Source organism: Cynocephalus volans, chromosome 1 (genome assembly GCF_027409185.1).
Source record: "Cynocephalus volans isolate mCynVol1 chromosome 1, mCynVol1.pri, whole genome shotgun sequence".
NCBI lineage: Eukaryota > Metazoa > Chordata > Mammalia > Dermoptera > Cynocephalidae > Cynocephalus > Cynocephalus volans.
The window spans coordinates 86,960,411-86,986,615 of NC_084460.1; the positions used below are offsets into that span (position 1 = coordinate 86,960,411).

At 38.4% G+C, this 26,205-nt stretch overlaps 1 protein-coding gene across 1 annotated transcript; it reads left to right on the forward strand.

Annotated features, from left to right (window-relative positions):
• The first annotated feature begins 12,767 nt into the window (after nucleotides 1-12,767).
• OTOL1 (otolin 1) lies at nucleotides 12,768-21,375 on the forward strand. Its single transcript, XM_063087517.1, has 4 exons — nucleotides 12,768-13,128; nucleotides 16,841-16,930; nucleotides 19,749-19,820; nucleotides 20,477-21,375. The coding sequence occupies exons 1-4, from the start codon at nucleotides 12,768-12,770 to the stop codon at nucleotides 21,373-21,375; spliced, it is 1,422 nt and encodes a 473-aa protein (XP_062943587.1).
• Nucleotides 21,376-26,205: the final 4,830 nt, after the last annotated feature.

The window sequence follows — 26,205 nt, forward strand, 5'->3', positions numbered from 1 at the left end:
CCTTAGTGAAAGCAAGTTACAGAACAAGATGTACAATGCAAACAATACTGCCTTTTTTTAATGGGTAGATATGTGTTTGTGCATGCGTGTGTATATATGATATAAATGTTTAAAATGGTTTGGAAGGATTCATACATGATAACAGTGCTCACCTAAAAGCAGTGGGAGTAGGAAATGGCAATTGGAGTTTTGTTCTCTATAATGTTTTATCTATTTACAGGGAAAATTAATTAATTTAGGCAGCGGGCCAGTTTGGGGATCTGAACCCTCAACCTTGTTGTTATCAGCACTATACTCTACCGAGTGGGCTAACTAGCCAGCCCAGAAAATGTATTTATATATTACTTGTATAATTAAAATTCTATGGGGCCGACCCCGTGGCGCACTCAGGAGAGTGTGGTGCTGGGAGCGCAGCGATGCTCTCGCTGTGGGTTCGGATCCTATATAGGACTGGCCGGTGCACTCACTGGCTGAGCGCGGTGTGGGTGACACCAAGCCAAGGGTTGCGATCCCCTTGTCGGTCACGAAAAAGACAAAAAAAAAAAAAAAAATTCTATGAAAAGTATCTTCTCCATTTTATTTATTTTTTTAATTCAAAATATTTTAACACTTATTTGTACATTTTTGTGGAGTGCAGTGTATTGTTTCAATACATGCATACAGTGCAAGATAATTCACTTAGGGTAGACAGCATAGTTTTGTACCCGTTAGTCCACCATTTTTGCTCCTTCCCCCACACCTTCCTGCCATTACTCTGTACTTCTATGAGAACCACTTTTTGTTTTAGATTCCACGTATGAGTGATATCATGCAGTGTTTGTCTTTCCATGCCTTAACTTCACTTAACATGATGGTTTCCAATTCCATCCATGTTCCTGTAAATGATAGGGTATCATCTTTTTTAAATAGCTGAGTAGTATTCCCTTGTGTATATATACACACCACCGTTATTTTATCCATTTATCCATTGTTGAATATTTAGATTGACTCCATGTCTTGACTATTGTGAATACTGCTATGATGAATATGGGAGTGCAGGTGTCTTTTTGATATATTGATTTCATTTCCTTCGGGTATGTACCCAGTGGTAAGATAGCTGGGTTGTAGGGAAGATCTATTTTTAGTTCTCTGAGAAGTCTCCATGTTGTTTTCCAGAGTGGCTGTACCAATTTGCACTCCCACCAGGAGTGCAAATGTAGGAGGTTCCTTTTTCTCCACATTTTCGCCACAGTAGCCATCGCCATATGCTTAGCATCAGGAGGCAGTGGGTGCTTAGAAAAGGCCAGCTGGGGCTGGGCAGGAGTATTCTAGGTAATGGTTTGATTAAACTTAAACTTATCAGTGTCCAGCAGTGATCAGGTCCCTAGAAACACTAAAATGAGGGGGAGACAGCTTCCAGAATGCCCATTAATTTGCGATGAGAAATGTAACCACATAGGCTACTGAAGGTGTATCAGTACGACCATTTTCTCCTAGCAGACAAGCTTACAAGGGAAGCCAAGTGATAATTAGAAACCCACTTTGTAACTTACCATGAGCAATCACTCTATCAAATTATTTGAAGTGTTTCGATCAACACGTTTTCTCCTTCCCTTGGAGGGCAGAATCTGAAAGTGCTTGGTGAATGTGGAATCAGAAGGAGATGATTTACGTTAATCAAATACTTCGTGGCATCTGGTTAAACTAATGAATTGCTTCCAGCTCATAATGGGGATCAATTTACTAATGGGACTGAGATATTTAAGTCCCATTGGCTCCCTCCCTTTTCTCTCTTATGTTGGCTGATCAGCTTTCTTCCATAGATTTGTGTATTATACATGTGAATATATTCAATCGTATCACCATTTTCCTGGTCTGGACTTTAATTTGGTTTTCTTTTATCTCTCCTCTGATATATTTGTTGCCATCTCAATGTCTCCACATTTGGGATGCTCTTCGCCTCCTCTGATTTCCTCAACATAGATGGCTCCTTTGTTACTCAGATTGCAGCAGTTTACACCAGATCTTAGCCAAAAGGCAGAAGAGTGGTGCAGCCTCTATGGAAAATGGTATGGAGGTTCCTTAAACAATTGCAAATAGATCTACCATACGACCCAGCCATCCCACTGTTGGGAATATACCCAGAGGAATGGAAATCATCAAGTCGAAGGTATACCTGTTCCCCAATGTTCATCGCAGCACTCTTTACAATAGCCAAGAGTTGGAACCAGCCCAAATGCCCATCATCAGATGAGTGGATACGGAAAATGTGGTACATCTACACAATGGAATACTACTCAGCTATAAAAACGAATGAAATACTGCCATTTGCAACAACATGGATGGACCTTGAGAGAATTATATTAAGTGAAACAAGTCAGGCACAGAAAGAGAAATACCACATGTTCTCACTTATTGGAGGGAGCTAAAAATTAATATATAAATTCACACACACACATACACACACAAACCGGGGGGCGGGGAGGAAGAAGATATAACAACCACAATTATTTGAAGTTGATACAACAAACAAACAGAAAGAACATTGTTGGGGGGAGGGGGGGAGGGAGAAGGGAGGGAGGTTTTGGTGATGGGGAGCATTAATCAGCTACAATGTATATCGACAAAATAAAATTTAAAAAATAAAAAAAAATAAAAAAAAAAAAAAAAAGAAAAAAAAAAAAAAAAAAAAAAAAAAAAAGGCAGAAGAGTGATTGAAAGCCGGCTTCTTAGAATGGCCTTCTCTGAGAACCCAATTTAAGAAAGTCATTCTCTACTACGTCACTTTATTTTAGTTTGTGCGCAATGTTTATTAGCTTGTTAATATCTACTCTTCCTATCTACTGATATTTACTGTTTACATATTTGTTTTTTAATTTTTGGTTGTATTTCCCCTTAGGGATATAAACTCTGTGAAAACAGTGACCTTGTCAATCTTTTTCCTGCTTTATACCGAGCACCTAGAACAGGGCATTTGGCAGGCTCTCATGAATGCTGTTGAATGAATGGATGAATGAATGATGTATCAAGAGGCCAAGAACACTTCTGTAATTTATAAGTCCTTGGGAACATCTCAGTGTAGTCCCCAAATAATGACAAAAATATCTTCTTAGAAATAAACCTGGCCAAGTGTCTAAAGTTTTGGTCAATTCTCAATGGGTGGCAGGCTCAGCCAGTAGAGGAGAGACTGGAGGATGCGTCCATTCAGACATGTCACCTAGGTGGCTGTTCTGCAGTGAGGGCTCACTCAATAATGGAAGCAGATACCTCTGAATACTCAAATGCTGCCCAAATTAACAGATTTCAGTGGGCATACTCCAGAAAACTATAGTGTTCACTAAACAGGAGAGTTGTTTGACATTATGGTGCCATGACCTGAAAGTTTTAAGCTCAAAAATAATCCTGTAAACCAAGCGGAATGGTAGACAAAGTCAGGCCAGTCAAGAGCTAAGACTTCAATATTCCCAAGGCGTTTGCATTTCATCAGATTTCAGAGCTTTTCTTGAAAGTCTGAAAAAGTTACCACTCCCCTCATCACAGGGCACTCACCTCTCATTGGGTAGGAGTAAATCTTGAAAGAAATAAAACAGACCCCTGTCTAATGGTAAATGAGATTGAATTTTCCAATGTGCTATGCAGGAGAGGGATTGCTGATAAGGAAACATCCATAAGGTAGGAGATGATTACAAACATTGATTTATTTTATCTTCCATCAGGTCTGTCGCAATAAGGTCTCAGGCTTAAAAATGTCTTGTTGATATCATTTGCCTCAAGGAAATAAGAATATGAATAGAAATTATAAAAGTATGTAATTGATAAAAGGCACTCTCCTCTCTGGTATTAAATCTACTTTTTGTATTGATTTTTGAAATGTGAAAGTTTGTGGCGTGGAGTATAGAATCATCCTTAATTTTAAAGTTACTAAATTTGTCAATATCTGTGAGCTACACAGAGTGAATAATTTCTAAAGGGAGAATATAACATATTGGCATTACTGAGGTAGAACAACATATTTTTTGGTACCATGCAACAATTAATCACCTTTCAGAGAAGATGTGCAGCAAAGGTCTTAAAAATCAGATTTTGATTAGATTATAAGTGTGGTATATTTTCAGTTAAGATGATGTAAGTAGTTGCATAAAAAACATGGTTTCTATCATAACAATGACCTGGTAAGAGGCAAAGATATTTTGTTTTTAGAAATATGTTATGCCTGTGGTATTTTGCAGAACAATTATGAATAATAATAATAATTTAATATGCATTTAGTTTTCTATGGTAGAATTAGTGGAACATTACATTTCTACATCTATTAGTTATTTTAATTTCTCTTCTTCCTGTAAAAGATTTATAATTTATGAATAAAAATTAACTGCTGGCTTAAACTTGACTTGAGGGTTTTTAAGACAGAAGCTAATTTTTACGTATGTTCTTCCTACTGCTATTCAGGGCAAATCGTAAAGCCTATCTATTTAGATGCTAAATGCAATTTGCATTTTAAAATTTCATAAAGAACTTTGTCATTTATTTTCTATTTTGAAGAAATCAGTTTTTCTAATAAAATAGCTGCACTAAAAAAAAAAAAAAAGGAAATGCTGTGCATCTGTGAGAACAGTCAGGCAATTCATTAAACAGGAGAAATCTCACCTAAAGGTCTTTCTAAGAAACAATTTTCCTTTTGAAATTCAAATTTCCCATTCCTCTTCCCCTCTTCTTCCTTAAGTCCATTGGCAGAAACCAAAATAAAACTAACAGGTATATTTTTGAATCTTTAAAAATCTAATACAAGGTATTAGTTAATTAGGCTAAAGATAGGAAAGAAGATACTCAATTCAAATATGACATCGTTCATCCTATTTTCTTTATTGTTGAATAAAGATTAGACACATGACTGTTCAATTTCTGGGATTTATGAGATATTAGGAAGACTCTATATTAGAAAAGAAGCTTTATTTTCATTTATGTGGTACCTACTGTAGTAATATGACATTTACTATAATGTAGCCTTACTGGTAGCTTATAAAGTCTGAAATCTAAGTGCTTTGCATAATCTCTTTCCAAGTGTTTTAATTGACATTCTGCTATAATGAACCCCACAGACCATTACCTGGCTAATTGCTTGAATTACAGTGCTTATACAATGCCATTCGTTGTCCTTGGTCTTTTGGGGTATTAAATAGCAAGGCTGTCCTGAAAGAGGAAGTTACTGCTGTTTTTCATGTGATTCATTAACCTCTAGGTAGCTTTTTCAGGGACAGACTCCTTTCTGTTCTTCTCGGGCTGATACCCAACCTGATGTTTATCAGAGATACCTGTTATTCTGGGATTCTCAGCTCTGTCTAGGAGAGACATTGACCTCTAGAGGGTTTTCTAGATCCATTGCCACAGGCAGAGCTTTCTATGAGCTGACTCCAAAGTCCTGGAATAAACCTTGGAGCCGGTGACAAAATGAAGTTGTAACAATATTTAATTCTCCACTGCTGACTATGATTAGCTAGGATTTGCTGGGAAAAGAATCTTAATACTTTAGAAGTAGAAAAGGGTTTAGAGCTGGCTCATCTAGTCCAAACTCATTGTTTTTAGTGTAAGGACACTGAGCCCCAGCGGTAAGTGACTCATCCCAGGTCCATACAGCAGTGAGTGACTCAGGGTCAGGGCTCCCTTTTATGAACCCAAATGATGGAGTCTTGGGGCTTGGTGCCAAATTACAGAGTTAGAGCAAATCAGGAAACTGCTAGGATCAACGTGTTAGCACAACCCAGAAACTGCTGTGTGGCTTATATCCTCCTGTGTTTTCTGCTTATTTTTGATGATGATATGGGTCAGTGACAATGGCTTTATGAGTGGTGAGGAGTAATTAGGGGTTTTTCAAGAATATTTTGAGAACTAGAAACAGCATAAAAACCAACTCTGGTACCTATCGGCCTAGATTGATTTCTCTTCGGAACGTTCAATTAAAATGTTTCTACAGGATCTCTTCTTACCTTGATCCATGATGCTAAATGGCTCTGAAACTAGTTCGGATTCCAATGGGAAGGAAAGGAACTGATATCTTTTGGGATATATGTGTGTGTGTATATATATATATATATATATATATATATATATATATATATACTGTCTGTTGAGATCCTCAAACTTCTGACTTTCCTGATGTTTATAAGATATTTTTGAGCACTGAAATAGATTTAGAACTCTCTGGATTAAAAACAAAAAGATCTTAAAACACTGCAGAAATGAAAAACGGGGCTGGCCCCGTGGCTCACTCGGGAGAGTGCGGCACTGGTAGCGCCCAGGCTGCTGGTTCAGATCCTATATAGGGATGGCCGGTGCGCTCACTGGCTGAGCGTGGTGCGGATCACAATGTGCTGAGGGTTGCGATCCCCTTACAGGTCAGAAAAAAAAAAAAAAGAAAAACAAATGGAAGTTTGGCAATTGGAAATATTTCTGTAATGAAGCCATATGTATAATACATGCCATATCTCTCGTAGTTATACTTCATATTTGAGTTCCTTACATGTGAGCATGTGAGTAAATAGATAAAAGAATCAGCAAAGGTCTTTGAACACTGAGAAGCCAGACTATCAACAGAAGGTAAGCCACGAGTGATGAAAATTCCATCTCTATTACCTTATCTGAAAAATATCTTTTGCTTCGAAGACAAACTCCATTTCCTTAAAGCTCACCAATCTGTTAGATTCTGTATCCTGAATCTTACTCAGAACTTCTGCTTTAGGGAACCTCTGGCTAATTTTTGGATGGACTGGATGGAGCACGGGGTGAGCCTGTTTCTGTTCCTTTCTGTAATAAGTCCCTACTGAGGAACAACCCACGACAGGCATTCTGTGGGGTCCCCCAAACGGTGAAGAGGTTTGCTTAGGTTTGGTTATACTTACTTTAATGGGTGTATAAATAATTGATATCAAGGAAGTAGCAAAATCTCAGTGAAATCTCTACTTCATGAAGAAAGCTTCTAATGTGGAGCTGGGTTTGACTCCATTTCGGATTTTTGTTAACATGCCAAAACCTAACAAAAATGTGTTATGGACATATGTCAGTTTTAAGTTAAGTTTTGCAATAATAACTTTGACAGATTATTAACTGTTCCCAAGACCAACTAATAAAACTAACAAGTGAACAAATAAATCAACATATTTGGACCCTATTGCTTTTCCCCCATTGATGAACTTTATTTTTTAGAGCAGTTTAGGCTTACAGAAAAATTAAGTAGAAAGAATAGAGACTACCCCTATACCCCCCTTCCTGATTCTTCCCACACAGTTCCTCTTTGCTTTTTTTTACAATCAGTGGAATGTATCAGCCTAAAAAATTTACATCAGGCTCATTATCGGGCTGCTTACCCACAGATTCATTCTGTCCCTCTTCCCCACCTCCTTTAGTTCTCTACATCCCTAGAATGAGAAAACCACTATAGCAGACAAACTCATATCACTGTGAGGAAATAAAACAGATGAAACCGAGAAGTAATAATTTTGTTCTTGCCTTTGCCTGATCCCATTCTCCAAGGTTTTTTTTAGGTTCTGGAAATGTGACATACATTTATGCCTACATTTGATCTACATTTTTACCTTCTACTCATCCATGCAGGTGCCTTTGCTTTTCCATCAACCAGTCATCTGAGAGGTTACCTGGTCCTGCTCGAGCTTGATTTCTCTCGTAAGTGCCATTCCTTTTCCATGCCCAACCCTGTGCCATGAGTCTCGACTGCCACTTGTAACGTTCTGCTTCCTGTCCTACTCTGCTTTAAAGCAGGTGGGAGGAGAGGAGGAGGAACTGAAGAAGTCATGGCATGCTTAGAGGGAACAGAAAGTATCCACGTTTGCAGCTGGACTCTTTATGGGGTTATACTCTCGACAAGCCAATCCCTTTTCATTTGACAGGAAAATGCTGAGAATATATTTTTATTTTACTGCATACTTGTTAAATACAAGAAGCATTTAACTTGGTAGAATGGGATGTTATATTCAATATGCTTAATAAAATTGTAATGGATTCATTTATTTAGACACTGGAAGAAATAGCCTCCCACCGGATAATAGAAATTATGATGCTTTTGCGGCATCTATCAACAGGAAAGGATGAGCAAAGCCTCTCAGGGCTGATTACAATCACCTGGAATTGCTCTTAAAAATGAAGTGGGAAATAGGAATCTGTTGCTACAGAGCTTTTCCTCCTTCCTTTTGATGCGGTGTTTATTTGTGAATGAACTCAAGAGCTGAGCTCTAGAAGGCCTTCCTGTCTGCATTTACCAGAAGAATGGGAGCAGGAGCAAATAGCTTGTAAATTCTAATTCACCCTCGTGGTTGTATAGCATTGAGAGTGCAAGACCATGCACCTTAAAAAGGAAATGGATGGATGTAGCTCTCAGAAGGAAGGGGATAGAAGTGGTGGCAGCAACTGCTCCTTCCCATTTTCCTTCTGATGTCCTGGTGTGATATGCTCTTGCTCTTGTGGTGGGGTCTTCTTCAGGGTGAACATACCTGAAATGAATGTGACACTAATGATGTCAGTGATCCCTCTTACCTGCTGCTCCGAACCCCAATACCACTTTTTATTACTTATTTAAATAGAAAAGTCACAGGGAGCTGCCAACATCCTCAGAACAAGCCCTGAAGTCATCCCATTTCTTGACTGGGACTCAGGCCTCTTATAACACTTCTCTTTTCCTTCTATACCTCATTACAGGGAAAGACTCTCAGACCAACCCACTTAAAGTGTTATATATAATAATTTGGAGGTAAGATCTCACTTGACTTCAGTCTTAGAGAGACAAAGTTTAACCAGCACCATTTCCAGACAAACATTTCTATTTGTTGTGTGGCCTACTACAAAATTATCTCTGATTCATTGTATATTTTAAACTAAAACTTGACCAATAACTAAACCTCAGCCTGTATTTCCAGAAGACAATGATTATTAACCATACTATTTTGCTTTCTTCTTTTCCTCATGTTCTCAAGGTGATATTAATTAAAACTACAATTCTAAAAAAACCTCCTAGTCATCATATAAAGCATCCTAATTTAACTAAGTTGAAGATGCACTTTTCACATGAAAAATAAATGAAGTGATGATTATTTTCCTGAAAAGGTTGGTCTTTTAATCTGTGAGATAATGTCAGCAAACTGTCCAAAGCCACCATCACCTCCGGCCTGGACTACACAAGAGCCTCCCGGTTGCTTTTACTGCTTATTGCTCTGTCCCACCTGCAGCCGTCCTCCACACAGCAGCCAGATGGTGCTTTAAAGCCGCAAGTCGTATCAAGTCTCTCCCCTGCTTTAACTTTTGGTGACTTCTTATGGCTTCTAGTACACACTTTTCATTCTTATGATGGTCTACAGCACCCTACATGATGTGTCTCGGATGACCACCCCAGCCCCTCTGTCTCTCACCCTATACATTCAGGGCATACTGGCCTCCCTTCTCTCTCTCATGCAAAGGCACACCTGTCCCTGCTGCTTGGAAAGCTGTTCCTGAGGCTGGCTGCTTCTGGTTCATTAATGCTTTTTCCTCATGCCTTTCCTATGAGCTTTAGTGCTACTTCTGCACATAGGCTTTCTCTAGCCACCTGTCTGAAACAATCTTTTTTTTGACACTCTTTATCAAATACCCCTGTTTATTTCCTCCATGGCACTTATTATAGTATGAAATACTCAATTGCTTACCACAGATATTTCTTACTTCCACTGGAACGTGAGCTCTATGAGAGCAGATATTTTGTTCTATATAATTCCTGTGGGCAACGTGGTATCACTTGTGGACTGAACAAGAGAAAGGATGAAAAGAAAGAAACAAAAAAGAAGGAAAGAGAGAGGGACATGGGTATGAGAGGAAACACATCAGGAAATATTAGTTTAAATGAAATGTTAGAAATTAAAAGTAGCTGTTCAAATAGCAAAGGAATGCTATAGACATAAAGGTTCATCTTACAATTCTGTACAGTTATACAGGGTCAGAGGCGAAGAATGCTTTAGATAAGGTCAAAGAAGATCATCACTGTTGCAGCCCAAACAACATGTGCACACATATCCATGTACCTAAAATTATTTCAAAAGTCTTTATATTTACATTGTAATTAGCATTCAAGAATACAGCTGGAATACAATACCAGTTATGGATGATATATTTGAAGGCTCAGAACATTGTCGGAGGATCTTTTGACAAAAAGTCTTGGGACATATTTGGATTAAGCTAGTTTTATAATAAAGATGTAGATGGGTGAGGAGTGATTGGGTTAAGAAAACAGAAAATGTAGAATTGGATATAAGACAGGACATGGCAGGCACTCTGGGAGTTTATAAGAGAGGTGGAGAAAAAATTAACTGGAGAAGAAGATGTGATAACTGGATTTGGACTGGAACACGTATGTCAGGCAGAAAGGGCTAAATACAGGTAATCAGGTGCTTATTCAATTATTGAAGGGGGGAGGAGCAAAGGGCAGAGAGGGATGCCACTATCTGTCAGGTTTGCCTCTAGCCTTCAGAGAATCTGGACAGCTTGTGTGGTTCTTGTGTGACATATTGAAATAACAAGTCTAAAGTGCTTAGGACGGTGCCTGCCATGTTCTCTGTGTTGGTTGCTTTCGCCTCCCCTGCCCCACCAGCTATCTCTTGCTTGCCTCTGCAGGACTGGTTTGCCAAGATGCTGTCACAACATGTTTGCGGGGTCAAAAATACTTTGTATGTATGGAAGACTAACACAGATATGTTTTAGTAAGGAAGAAGAAAGTTTATTTTCCCATGTGATCTCCCTTGCTTAAGAGAACATAAGAAATATCCTAGAGTATTAACACTAGGCATTCTGCCAACTCTAACTCTTCTTGTAGTAAAGTGGTGAGAGAATGAAAAGCCACCAATATTTCACTTTGAGCCTTTTGTCAGATCTCTAATTTCTCTTTAGCCTAAAGATGTGGGCCTGGTTATATTTGTATGTTTACTGCAGAAAAGACCCTTAGGGGTGGGGCTTGGTTTTACTTGTGTTTATATTTTAGGACCCAGCACAAGACTTCTTAAATGTTCAAATAAATATTTGTTGAACAAAAGAATATTTTAGAGAATGCAATTGTGTGAACTAAGAAAGACCAAATACTTTATGTCCAAACATAGTACTTCTGTTGTCTAGTGCTTGCTGGGGCTGGGTTTAGCTGGTAGTAACCATGCTAAAAGTAACCATGTTTTGTGTCCTCACTTTTGCAGGGTGCAGGGGTGTGGGGTGGTCTGTATTTGCAGGGATGTGGTGTAATCAGCCGCCCTTCATGCTCTTTGCTTTTGTTGTGTCCCATCTCTCCTTATTAGACTGTAAACTCTTTGAGGACAGAGACCATGGCTTGTGTTCCATGTCACCACATATGATTTTTCAGTGCTTGTGACATTTTTGATATTCAGTAAATATCAGTTGAATATTGGTTAACATTGTTTGATTTTTATATGGTTTTGGAAATGAAATGTCCTATCTTTGTCCCCTCTCATCTGCTGTGATTTGTATCTTTCTCTTCCATAGTTCTGTTCCACTGAACTACCCTTGGATCTATTGTTCCTTAATGTCATCCTCATAAATGCAACATGATTTGTGGAAAAGGGTTTAGGCTCCAAAATTAAACAGACCTGGATTCAAATCCCAAATCCATAACTTACTGGTTGTGTGACTGTGGTCAAGGTATGTAACCTCGTGGTGCCTGTCTCCTCATCTGTGAAAGTGTATAACAGTATATCACCTACCTGGCAGAGCTGCTTTGAGGACTGATTGGACTGATGCATGTAAGGCACCTGCTCACAGCAGGGGCTCTATAATTAGCAGATGTTTGTCTATCCTTATTTCCATTCTCTTTACTCTTCCACTGTTTATCTTAATTACTCTTTCCTTCTCCTTTCAGAAAATGTGCATTTCTAACCTTAGTTAATTGCTAGCAGCCACTAGTGTGCTGGGAGTTGATGGAGAATGGAATACTGTGAGCTATCAAAGTTTCACTTCTTTGGGAACCTTATATCACTTTGGACATTGATAAAAGCCTTAATAAGAAGGCACTTTGCCCCATTAAAATAATACAAAGATAAATGTGAGTTTTCAGAAAAACTCCCCAAATGATAAAGCAAAGAGTTGGAGAGTTAAATGGCATGTGAAGAATCTAAGGACGCGTAGCATATATTCAAATTTATGATTTTTTTATTGTCTCTCTCTCCATTTGTTACAAGAGATTCTAAGAGATTGCTCTCACAACAGGGCCATTATCCCTAGTAGATTTAAGGACTATTTCACCAGTATTTTTTCTTGAAATAATTGAGTTTGCTGGAATAAACTAGTCAGCTCAATATTTTTCATCTCCCTCTAATAGAAATGTATTTGATTCCTATAAATCTGAGTGAGGTCAGTCAGGAAATTATATATATTTGTTTTCTACAGGGTATATGAGCTATTAAGTCATGTTGCATTTATTATAGATCATGTTTGCTATTTGGTAAGATCATTTGAATGATTGAGAACAATATTTTAGAAGATGTAACACTGAGAAAACAACCAGAGAAGAGAATTCAAGCAATGTGTTCCTTTATAATAGAAACTTTAAGTAAATCAAATATTCTGTTGTGATTCAAGCACACGTTTACCTATAAAATATATCAAAAATATATCATTTGTTATGCATACTGTTCATTCTTATGGTTCATATATATATTTCTCTCATATAAGTAAATATATCACTTAGACTTTTCATTTGGACCTCATGTAACATATGTATATTTTCCTATTATGTCTTCTTGCCAGCCGCAAATATGTGGATGTTTTCTTGGCTTTGTGCCATTTTAATTATTTTGGCTCTTGCTGGTATGGACACAAAAGCAAAAACCACACCATATACCAAATTTACGAAGAAATCTGATGGAAAAGAGATGCTGAAGGGTCTAAAGCCTTCCAGTGGCCCACCTGCAGAAGAAGAAACTCCCTTTACGAAAGCAGTTGAAGTGGCAGAACCGACCACTGACCCCTCAGCCCTGGATTCTGCCTTTGGCACAGCCACCCTCTTTCCCTTTGAAAACTTCACTCTTGACACTGACGATTTCTTTTTAAATTGCTGTGATTGTTGTTCACCTGTCGCAGGGCAGAAAGGAGAACCTGGAGAGACTGGAAAGCCAGGTAACAGAAAATACATGAAGACATGTTTTCCACCTGTGCATTCTTAGAGTGGAGAGGTGGGTTGGGGGATGGAATCTCCCCAGGGTTTCTACATTGTCATGCAAATGGACCAGTCTGGGTGTAACATTGTGACAAGTGCAGATGGGTGCTGTGCTGCCCACTGTGGTAGCCACTAGAGCACATTGGTGTCGTTATTAATACATATTACATTTACGTAAGATAAAAACTCCGTTTGTCAATCACACTGACACATGTCAAGTGCATGAAAGCCACATATAGCCAGTGGCTACTGAATTGGGAAGCGCATGTATAGATCACTTCCATCATTGCAGAAAATTCTACCGGACAGTGACGGTTAGAGCAAAGATGGGGATTACCAAGCCCGGCATGTGCGGTGGTTCTTCAAGTTACACAACCTTATTACCTTAATGGCTTTTCCTTAAGGGCTCATATAAAAAGGGAAAATGAAAATTCTGTTGTCTGGTGAGAATGTGTGCTGATTGATGGGTGTTTTGAGTGCTATTTGTAGTTAGGATGAGAAATGGAACCCGTGAATTGGAGAATGAAATGCAGGACTCGGTTTGTTCCTCATTGAAATTCTCAGGCAACGGTGACCCTACCCAGAAATTTTCTCCACTGAACACCATGGTTATGTATTTCAAAATTTCAGATGTCTTTAATGTGTCCGTAATGAATATGCTCTCGGTTTCAGTGTAATACATTTCGGCTTTTACGTGACGTATATTAGAGAATACAAGGTAAAATTAAAATCAGAATGTCAATTTCAAATTCACTATTTCTTGATTAAAAAATAGATATAAATATTTGTTGTGTCTTGCCTGAAGAATATGTTATAAAATCAGTAAGCATCTTCACCAAGCTTTTTAAAAATTTCCTCCCATGGCAGGGAACTTTCAAGAAATGCGCTCAGTATTTATGCAGAGCTGGATTAAGGAGTAAAGGAGATAGGTAGTGGCCAAGGGCACCAAAATTTCAGGGTTGCTAAAACATTATGGAAAATGTAATGAGACTGAGAAAATTATATTTATCAGAACTTCTCTTGGTATCGTATATGGCCGGCAAGTTGCGTGTAACTGAAAATTCCAAGGGCATGGTCAAATAGCCAGAGCTTGTTGCTAAACTGTCTTCTAGGGCTGTGAGTCTGTAACATCAGAGATTTTGTTTTACCCAGTGGTGGATTTAGCTGGGCTGTTCTCAGAGTTCAGCCTGTCCTCTAAATACAAATGACAAATATTTTGATAGTGAGCCAAGGTACTAGCCTGTCTGGGAACTCATGTGTCTTAGTCTGACTGTTTCTACCATACAGCAGAGTGTTTAAGAGCTCAGAATGTTGAGTCTATCATGATCCTACCCTAGGGAAGCTTTGTTATTTCTCTAAGTCTCAATTTCCAAAATAGTAAAAAGGGGTAAGAATGATACGAGCTTCATGGAATCATTAAGAGGACTGAATGAGATCATGTGAGTACATATAAGAACTCAGCATGGTGCCTGGAATAGAATAAATGCTCAATAAACTATTTTTATTTTTCCAGTTAGCCTGATAAGACAGGATACTGTTTTTGAGATTGAGAGAGAGATATTTATTCTGGCTTTACCAGTGTTTTCAAAACACTGTTTCTTCCGTTTTTTTTTTTTTTTTTTTTAAATTAGAAATCTAGTATAAGAGCAACATTGGACAAACTTGCAAAAGGAAAATAAAACTTCTCAATCCCAAGTATTTTAATTTTTCTTCATTATATTTCAGTTCTTGGTCACATCATATTTCAGTCCTTGGACACACACACACACACACACACACACACACACACTGCATTATCTACTTTTAAAAGTCATGAGTCTAACTTTCTGAATGAAAACGTTTTGAAATATTCAGATATATCTAATAGCCAGCAAAGGTAAAATTCTATTTGAAATTTTACTTCTTGCTTCTCTCAGTTCAGCTATAATAATAGGTATCTACTATGCATCAAGAATGGTTAAGCACTTTATATTATTTATAATTTTTATAAAATTGTTAACAATATTGTTACATTTAAACTGATGATTTAACTGCATTTCAGGGAGTTTTTGGGAAGTCTAGAGTTTGCAACACCTGTGAGTGCAGGATCTGGAGTCAAACACGGTTTGTGCACCTTCAAGCCCAGCTCTTTCCATTGTTTTCGGCCATATGGTATTTACACCAATCAAACCTAGATGTACCCAGATATAACCTCTTATGCAGTTGCTGGGTGCTCCCTGTGCCAACCTGGGCACAGCCTTTTATCATTTCCTTCCATAGAAAAACTACACTGAGGCTTTGGGTACCATGAGAAAAGGGACACATTGTGCAGTGAAATTAATTGGCCACCTTGCTCACTTCCACCTCCTCTGCGTTTTCTTTCTCTATTCCTCTCCACCCTGCATCCCTTTCTTTTCTAGACAGAGGAGCTTAACCACTACCTTCGGTTGTTTGAGCCTGCCTTCACCCCTGACCTCTATTGCAAGACATCTACAAAAGTTTTCCTTCCAAACAAATACAATGTTTTTTCAAAGAGGAATTCTGTTGAATGTAATTTTCTCCATTCCATCAACCTTAATTATAACAAGATAAAGTTAAGATGAAATTTTATAAATTTCATAGAGCACACTTACCTATATGGTTAACTTTCAAGGAAACTGGCCATAAAGTATTCCAATGGGGGACTGTTGCAGAGGTTGAGAAACAATTCCTATGACTTTAACAGGGATGGAGTTGCAGGAGGAATAATTATCCTGGGCTTAGGGTCCCTGTGTGGCTCTGTTAAGTGGAAAGGACCTGGACTGCCTGGACGAGCCAGGACACTTGCTGAGACCTGAGCCTGGTGTGATCAACCCTTGCCTGCCTCTCAGCCTCATTTCATCCTGATTACAACCTCTGCCCACTGTGCTCTTCTTTCAGTTTCTTAAAAACATCATGGTCTTTTCTATTCTTGATTTTCTTGAAATACCCATATACTTATGTTTTGCTTTGGGAAATCCTAGTCCGTTCATTGGGCCTTAGCTTAATGCCATTTTCTCAGGGAGGTCTTCTCTGATCCCATAAATATAAATTAGGCTCTTTTACCATAACTTACAATAGGACTTTCCTATTTTCCTTTATATCATTAACTACATGTGGCGATTTGTGTTTATTTGCATGGCTATTTGTTCAAGGCTCATCTCCCATGGACTCTCAGCTGCACAATGGTAGGAGCTGCTGGGGTGTTGATGGCTGGGTTCCTAACACCTAGCAGTGTGCTTAGCAGATAGGAGGCCTCAAAAATAGTTCCTGACTGAATAAATAAGTGAATAAATGTGAAATCCAAAAGTGCTAGGCATTGTGTTTTTACTTCCAATTGGAAAGTGTAGTCCACGTGAGGTTAAGTGTCAGATGATCATTTGGTTCTTGTTGTTTGATTAGTGCTGCTTCCCTGAATCATTTGATCACTGCCAAGAACACAGTGACAAGTACGAATGGGCTCAATTTATTTATTCAGGTAGTGAAAAATTGCAAATCAGACAAAAATATTGCCCTTGGAACTTTGTAATAGTTTACTGTCATCTGGATTTTATCATGAGGATGTTGACAGTTATTGGTCTCAAGAGAATAACTGCTTTTTTTTTTTTCTCTCTGAACTAATAAATTTCAAAAGAAAATCTTTCTATCCTGATGGGTTTGAAATCCCATTTCCAGGTCCTAAAGGAGAGGCTGGTGTTATGGGGATCCCAGGGCCACCAGGAGTTGTTGGACCTCAAGGTCCAAAAGGCCAGAAAGGAGAGAAGGGTAGGTAACTCACTTCATTTCATGTCAATGGACATTTTACATCATTTTTCAGGAAAGCAATTTGCTAAGCGAATACCAGAGTCTTGAAGTTGGGTCAATTTTTTGAAAATGTAAATATTGGTGGAGGATATTATGAGTTATATTTCATATAGAAATGCTAACTTTATAAATAGCTAATTAAGAGATTTTAAACTTAGGAACATCTCTCACACCCACAGGCACACACACACACGCATACAGCTTTTCTACCTCTCATTGGCCACCAGGCTGTCCCAGGGACTGGAAGCCACAGGGTGTAGTATCTGGGGAAGTGTCCCTTCCTGTACACTCCTATATGAGCTCTTCCTTACGATGCAAATAATTTTGTCCTAGATAAAACCAACTAAAGCAGGCGATCTCCTAGATCAGTTTAGGTGAATAGCCTGCCTGCTAAAGAGAATTGGACATATCCTTGGGAAAACTGTGAAATCAGAGGAAAACTCTGAAGTCACAAACAGTTAATGGTGGGAAGACAACCGAATTAAAACTGAAGTAACCAAGCTTATAACAGTCACCATGGACCAGTCACTTTACCTCACCCGGAAATTGAGGGGAATGAAAGAGATATTTATTTATACCGTTTACTATCAAAAAAGCTTTGTAGTTATGAGTGCTTTCATAGATCTTTTCCAGCTCAGAAATTCTATAATTCCATAGCTGTATTAGTAAGGAGGGCTTTCTGCTCTGGGAAATCCCTGGTTCTGTAAATGCTTAAAGGTATTAGATGAAGGTTACAGATTCACTGGGACATTTAGAAATTCCTCAGTGAATACTGACAGCCTGTGGAAATACCATCTATCCATCAAGTTAAATGTTTTAGCCTCAGTGTCACATGTCGAAAGACCTAATATCATCTATACATCACCCTCCACATGGCTCAGGGACTGCCTAACTCATTTCTGGTAGAACATTCAGTGAAGTAATTACTCAAAAAAGACGCTAAGGTAAGAGAGAGCTACTTCACACTTGTCAGTTATGTGATTTTCATTCTTGGAAACATTTAATCCTTTTGTGGCTGAATTATGTTAGCAGAAAACTCTGTGAAATAAAGATGAGCAATGAACCTCCCCAGTGATTCATTCATTTTGGAAGCTAGACTTTTGGAAGTAGAAGGAAAAAATAGGGATGTATCATAAGATAATGTTCTTAAGAATATGCTTTGATGAAGGATCAAAAGGAGACATTCATTCAGCCAGTCTCTGTAAAGTGGCAACTTTACTTTCCTTTTACTTTCTAGACTTAGCTTGGACTCTTGGTTAAGAGCGAAAGTTAAAAAAATGAGTTGAATGACTACATTCTGGTTAATCACTGTCAGACTGAGTAAATTCAGTGGAAGGAATTAAACTTTTTATTTGAACTTGAGAACCAGAATAACTGTGCAATGAAGGTCAGTATTTGAGTATTGACAAAGTCTGGGAGTAGGATCGGTCCTTCACTGCCATTCAGGGTTAGGTTCTTTCAAAATGCATGCAGATGTTTTCCTGATGGCCTGTGGGTTAATTTCAAATTTAGTATTTTATTTGGAGTGGTAATGGAGGTGCTAGGTTGTTAGAAAATTCTGCTTGGTGACCTATGGTAGAATTTCTCTAATTGGTCTTCTGAAATTAGGGGAAGTCTATTCTCCTTACCTCTAATTTGACTTACAATTTCTTTATCCCTGGCAAAATTGAAACAAAAAATGTTAGTTATATCTAAATAATATGGTTGACAAATTGATGCCAATCAGTTTATATGCAGTCATGGTTGACTCTATACACATTAAAAATTTTTTTCCTACCTCAGTTTCTTCTGTGGTAAAAGTGGTAACAAAAATATCTCCTCTATCTTCCTTGAAGGGGAGGTGCTATAAACTTTTGTAAATTAAAAATGTTCCAATTGATGAAATGTACTGTGTTATATCAGCCTCTCAGTTATAGAAGGGACTGTGTTAATATCAAATAAAAATTATATTAAATTAAAAAGGCTGGGTTAGTAAAAATAATAATGATAAGAACTTGTAATAATACTTTGTGCAAAGTAAATGCTCTAAAGGGTTAGCTATTTTTAATACTATTATTATTGCCATAATTTTTTACAGTTGAAATAAGTCTAGTATGGTTGCACTTTAACAGGGTGAACTTTTAGCCAGGACTAATGTAAAAATATATGTTATAGTAATATGGCAAATATCTGAACCCAGCTCTTTTAATTTTTTTCCAACAAATCATCACAGTTCTATAATTGGGCCAAAGAGTGTATGAAAAATATTCTAACACAAAATGAACATATGCTTTTCCTTGATGCTGTATGTCAAGGACAAATTTTTCCCCTGTATATGTTTTGCTGTGATTAGTTTTAGCCAACTGTAGAATGCTGTGCTGTGCATTTCAACTCGTATGGTGCAAGGCAATTTTTCTCAGGCATTGGGATCATATAAAGAAGAAGACATTTCAACTGCCATTCAAAATTCATAACAGGAAAAACATAAACACATGTGTGTATAATACAAGCCGGATGTCGTGAGTTTTATGAGAGGTTTGAAGAGCCATGGGAATTAGGAGGGAAAAGATAAATGCTGTTTGAAAGAATTGGTAAAGGCTCCAGATTTCCTTCAAATGGTTTATCGTCAATCAGAATTAAATGTTCCTAATGACCCTCAATACATTCTTTTTCCACACTATTTTACCTTTAAACCATTTCAGTTAAAGGAAACACTGGAAAGTGACATGGTTGCAAAAGAAATGTTAGATATATCATAAATAATACAGTTGGAAAAAAGTTACTCTTGGTATCATTTTAGGACTAAAGGGAGAACGTGGTGAGCAAGGAACAAGTGGAGTTCCAGGATACCCAGGAAAACCTGGAGAACAAGGTAGAGTGTGAGATATATGCACTGTGTACAGTCACATGTGCAGTAGAGCGCTTCATGCTCTTTCTGTTGTATTTCAGGTTATCAGAGAGGTAAGATGGAAATATAAATTCCTATTAGTCTAATAATTCAGTATACTGGCTGGATGGAGTGTATGCAACACTGGTCTAGGAGTTTGGAGACTAGGTAAAAGTATCTGAGTTCTCTGTATCTTTTTAGCTGCCAATGGAAAAAAAAAATCCCTGAATCTTTCTGGGTTTTAGTTTCTTTGCTTGTAAGATTTTGGATTTGGATGGACAATATAGAGATTGAGAATACTTGGGTTGGGCCAAAATGCAAGGGGTAATGGAAGACAACAGGCAACTACAGTTGCAATATTCTTTGTTATCTTAAAACTCAAAAAGAAAAAGAACCAGATATATGAGTTCTGAATGTGTGCTATTGTTTCTTAGAAGCATTAGCTTTTCCCCTTCTGAGAGCCTGGCGTGATGTAAATTGCTCATTTTAGGAGTCTCCAGGGTACAGCCATTACTGAGACAAGAACCAGGTTTCCAGGTCCCAATTAATAGGTTTTCTTTCTACTTTTTGAGCTCCGTGGTGACAGCATACTGTTTATAGCCTATGTGGTCCTTAACCATTATTTTGTTTTTCCATTTCAGGTGGACTGGGTCCTAAGGGGGATAAAGGAAACACTGGCCTGGCAGGCGTGAAAGGACAAAAAGGCTCAAAGGGGGACATGTGTGGGAATGGTACCAAAGGAGACAAAGGAGACCGAGGGGCCGTGGGCTCACCAGGCTTGGACGGAGGGCCTGGGGCCAAGGGAGAGAAGGGGGAGATGGGGGACCAGGGCTACCGTGGAGATTCTGGGGACAGGGGAGGAAAAGGACAAAAAGGTGAGGAGGGGATGAAAGGAGAGAAAGGTAGCAAAGGAGACCTGGGAGCAGAAGGCAAAGGCGGCCGGGATGGTCTGCCCGGAGCCAAAGGTGATCCTGGGGTTAAAGGAGAAAAGGGAGAGTTAGGTCCTCCTGGTCTCGTGGGACCCGCGGGGCCAAAGGGCGAGCTCGGGAGCAAAGGGGTCCGAGGACCTATTGGGAAGAAGGGATCCCGGGGCTTCAAGGGTGCGAAGGGCGAGGTGGCCAGAGTCCCGCAGGCGGCTTTCAGCGCTGCTTTATCAAAGCCTTTCCCTCCTCCCAACACCCCTATCAAATTCGACAAGGTTTTCTATAACGACCAAGGGAATTACAGCCCTGTCACTGGGAAATTTAACTGCAGTCTTCCTGGGACATACGTGTTTTCCTACCATGTCACCGTGAGGGGCCGACCTGCTCGGATCAGCCTGGTCGCCTGGAATAAGAAGCAGTTCAAGTCCAGAGAAACTGTGTACGGGCAGGAGATAGACCAGGCCTCTCTCCTCATCATCCTGAAGTTAAGTGCAGGAGATCAGGTCTGGCTCGAGGTGTCCAAAGACTGGAATGGGGTGTATGTCAGCCCCGAGGATGACAGCATTTTTACTGGGTTCCTTTTGTACCCAGAGGAAACCCCTGAAATTTCACCCTAAATTTGTGTATTGAACACTGTAGTTTGGATTCAGTGGAGATAAGTCGGTTAACCTAGAGCAGTGCTAGTAAAAAATCTCTTTTTTAATGTTTAGAAATAATACAGAAAAAGCAAAAAAAAAAATTATATCACCTAGAGTCTGTTACTATTCCTATCTTAAGGCATCTCCTTTAAAAAATATTTATGTTTGAGAGCATATGTCTATTAACTTTGTAGTTAGCTTTTTTTCCATTTAGCATTATAGTGGCTTTACTCATGCCTTTTAAATGATGAATAACATGTGTATACCAAAATAAGACTGAGAGTTATAATTAATAAATATATTCTTACTAAATACTTTTTGTATCTCTTATAAATGTGTGTTACTCCTTTGTGTGTGAATGTGAGGCTAACAACTGACGTACTACGGCAAGTCTTTCTCAAAATTTCTATTTCTCTTGGGAGGGTTGTCTTCCAACAAAATGAAACTATTCTTATGTTAGTTTAATTCAGGAAGAATATGCAGAAAAAGTGGTAAAGACTAGATAAAATGCCTTTTAAATTTAATTTATCAGTGTGTAAGGGTTTGCTCATAAAACTTATGTTCTACGAACTTGTGTGTTGGGTAAAATGTAAAAAGAAAGTTGATTAAGATATTATTCAGTCATAGCAAAGATACAACCATTCATCAAATTATTGTGCTTAGAAGAACTGAATGTCCTGGAATGATTCAAGAATAAAATTAAATCATTATTGATCTAAATTTCATCGCTTTCTTCATGGTAGAACATTTAATTAGGATAAATTCTTTGGCATCGTTATTATCATCTCTATAATAATTAATTCCAGTTATTCAGTGATAACATTGCTGGAGCAGGTGGAGGTTTAAAAATTAATTTGCAATGTGAATGTTTAATAACTGTGAATATTTGATAATTCAGTGGTTTCTTTTTGTAAAAAGTGAATTTATTGAAGCCAAATTGAATTTGGTTCTATGAAGGTAAAGTTATGCAGATTTGCAGATCTTGGTGAATCAAGTCAGGGAGTGGGTAAAAGGGAAATTTCTGGTCTTGCTTTTCCAACTTGACAAACATCTTTCACTTTTGAGATTCTCATCCATGTGCATATTATAGTGGTGTTTCCCAAACTGTGTTCAGAGGAATACTATTTCTGGAAGTTGTTATTATGGACTACTGGAGAAAGAGTGGGTTCTGTGTCAAAAAATGTTAGAAGTGCTATATTCTATATCTCCCTCTTGAAGATTCATAAAGCACATTAGTGTAGTCTCTGACATTCCCTAAGAAAAGGAATTTGTTTAATTTTGTTTTATCCAATGATCCCAAGTTTATTTTGAATGTAGAACTTATCAAGTAACATCCCGTGGAACAGTGTGCTGTAGGATGTTAATTTTAGAAATGTTGCATTAGTTTCTCATCCGAGCATTACCCAGCAGGCTGGGGTAACGTTCACTTTTGACATTTCTCCCTTCCTTCAGCAGTTCTCCCCTGCTTAGATTGTAATATTGCTTTAGCTGTGCTGGCTGTGCTTGTGTTTGTCAGAGGGAGAATACAGTAATTTACAAGTGATTAAAAAAGTGATTCTTACCCTTAGAGTTTTCTTTCTTTTCCAATTTGAGGATTGGATAGTGAAGAGATTCAGGAATTCAGAGTTTTGTCTTTTGTTTGTATATTCTATGTTTGGTTTTTTTCTTTAAGCCTTCTCCATCACTGATTTGGAGGGATGTAGGGAGGCTGAGAGCCAACTGATCTAGGAAGATAGAAGAGAAAACCACACCAAAGGTTTTGATGTGAAAGGAAATGGGGCAGAGAATGGGTAAGGGAGCAATAATTCACATGTAGCGATTTATGATATCTGATAGTGTATTACACCTGTGTTTGTGGTAGATGTTTTACAGGAAGTATAAAGTTAAGAGCTCATGGTTAGGATCCAGGATTGGTGGTTAATTATGAGCTTTTTCCAGTGCATCCAAACCAAGGAAGTTGCTAGTGTCTGGGAATGGCTTTGGGAAGTGGGTTCTAGGTTCTTCACACCACTTTTTGCTACAAGTGTGGAGAAGTGGCACAACGGGGTATTCCCTTTTTCAAGTACATCATTTCCCATCCTGTTAATAAGCAGAAAAACCAAGGGGGGATCTCCTATTCTCCAAATTTGAATACAACCCTTACCTTATTCCTACCTAATGACTACCAAATATAAAGACCCAAATGCCAGCCCTGAGTATCAAACTGCTTAAACTGCTGGGAGTTAAACTGGCATCTCAAGCTCAACAAGACAAAACCAAGCCTCTGAAATCCCCCGACCCTGCTCCGCCTACAGCTTCCTTAATTCACATAATAGCAACTTCTTCTGTCCAGTAGCTAGGGCCAAAAATCTTGTGTCATTTGATTTCTCTGTTTCACACTTAAATCCAATCTGTTGGAAAATCCTCTTGGCACTTTCTGCAGTATGTATCCAGAGTTTGATGACCTCTCACATCTTTGCTGCCACCTCCCTGGTTAGGCAATCATTATTTATTGTCTGCATTATTTCAGTAACCTAATAACTGGATTCCTCCAGGAGGTCCAGGGCCAAAGTGCAAATGGGCCCAACATACCATGTGTCAAAATATTTAAAACTTATGGATCAAACTAACAAATGGTAATTTATAATATGTTTATCCTCCTATTTGCAATACATGCCTTTTTATTTTTAAAATAAGCTATAGTTTCTTATATCACTGACAGCAAACAAAATATCAAAGAGGAATGAAATTCTACTGTGCATGTCTGGGTGTCCTACTAATGGGCAGGTGATGTTTGGATGAATAATAAGATAAAGACATTAATTCATAAATTAGTACCTACTTATCCAATAGATGTTATTTTTAAAACTTAAATTTCAAAAAAATGATATGTTTCATAATCAAGATTTTCACATAATTCATGTTTTATTGACAGTTTTGTCAAGTTAGACCACCTTTGTTGTCATTGTATTTCTTAGTAATTTTAAAAATTTATTTCAATTTGGAGAAACTTTACTCAGCTGAATTGGTGATAAGGTTTAAAAATAAACAAGGAATTTTATATATCATGATCAAATATTGTAATGGGGGCTGCATAAGATACATTATTACTATTGTAGACAATATTGCAAAATACTTAAATTTCATCATGTAAAGCAATGATCACTTCTATTGACATTTCACCATCTCTTAATACACTATTCTAGAACCTAGATCCATCATGGATTTTTCTGTCTAGACCTACACAAATACAAATTTAAGAGAGATATAAATTGTTTATTATTGAATGATATACTTTAGCCATTAAGTGTGCAACGCCTGTAAATGCCATGAAAGTCATGAGAATCTCAAGAATGATAAAGTGGAACACAAAGAAAAGCAAGGAAATGAATGCCTGGCAAAACTGAGCTATAATACTTTATTATCTACGGCACATATGCTCTCCTTGAGGAAGGACTTGATAAGTTAAGTTGTGTTTCTCTAAATTAGGCACACCCATGGCTCCACTCCTCTTACCCTCCAAAGCTGTGTCCATACCCATGTTTGCAGCAGCACAACCCACTAACCTTGATGGCGTTTGGAGACAGTCACTTTTTGTTTGATGCACATAAGGTAAGAGTCATGGAGAAGAGTTTCCGGGGGCACCTGAAGGTGCGAGTCACAAGAGCATATGTTTAAGATTGCAGGTTGTGCTGTGTCAGAATTAAGCCCTGACCTAAATTTATATATTATATGTTTGTTTTATGCAAGACCCCCTAAAGCAAGGACCCTGGGCAGAGGCCTCTCTTGTTTGGATCTAAAGGCACTATCCTCTGTTTCTGCCTTTGACTCCTAAAGCAATCCTGTTAAAAAGGAAGTCAGCCCATCCTGCCCCTCGGCTCAAAATCTCTTGAAGCTCCCATCTCATTTGGAGTAGAAGCCAAGTTCTTACTAGGACCAGAGAGGCCCCATGTGATCTGGCCCGCTCCGTCCCCTCCGTCTTCATCTCCTGCCATTTCCTCCATCCTTGCTCTGGACGTTGCTGTCACTGCTTCTCCTCAAATGCACTGGGCATCTTTCCACACAGGACTTTACATATGCTGGTCTATCTCGATGGCTCTGGCCCCCGGTAAAGAACTGCATGGTTGGCCCTGTCTTCTCTCACAAACTTTTATTCAAATATCACCTTTTCAGTGAGGCCTTCTTGGACCACTCCATTTTATTTATCTTAATTTTTGTTTTTTGTTTTTTTTTTGGTGGCTGGCCAGTAAGGGGATTCAAACCCTTGACCTTGGTGTATCATTCCATTTTAAATTGCAGCAGTCCCCTGCCCCAACCCTTGTCCGTGCTTTATTTTCCTCTATAGCACTCCTCACCATCTCATATGTTATATATTTCACATATTGATCTGGTTTATTTTTTGTCTTCCCACTAGAAAGTAAGTTCCGTGAGGCCAAGGATTTTTGTCTGTTTATTGCTCTATACCCAGTGCAAGCATATTCAATATGTGTTCAATGAATACAGATTGATAGAGTCTAAACTGCTGTGGTAGTTGTAGATCTCTCTACAAGGTGGTGCTCACAGATGATCTTCGCTTTTGGTTTCCATTTCAATTAAACAAACAAATAACCCCTCGACCCCAACCCTAGTTTGCTGCAAAGTTAATAAAATGGTAACTTAGATTTCAAAATTAAGAAACAGGTTTTATGAAATAACATGTTTGATGTTACACTGTGTCTCAGAGAGCTACACATTTTCCCCCCTATTGGGATATAGGACTATTGGGGAGTTCTAAGGGGCTGCAGTGAGAAACTTACAACTGTGGAAGGGGAACATGTCTCCTGTTGTCTG

What these genes read in the sequence shown, in the direction of transcription:
- OTOL1 (XM_063087517.1), top strand. Translation starts at nt 12,768, where the DNA reads ATGTGGATGTTTTCTTGGCTTTGTGCCATTTTAATTATTTTGGCTCTT. An exon ending in AGGCCAGAAAGGAGAGAAGG is followed by an intron (nt 16,931 to 19,748) that starts GTAGGTAACTCA and finishes GTATCATTTTAG; the next exon opens with GACTAAAGGGAGAACGTGGT. An exon ending in AGGAAAACCTGGAGAACAAG is followed by an intron (nt 19,821 to 20,476) that starts GTAGAGTGTGAG and finishes TTTCCATTTCAG; the next exon opens with GTGGACTGGGTCCTAAGGGG.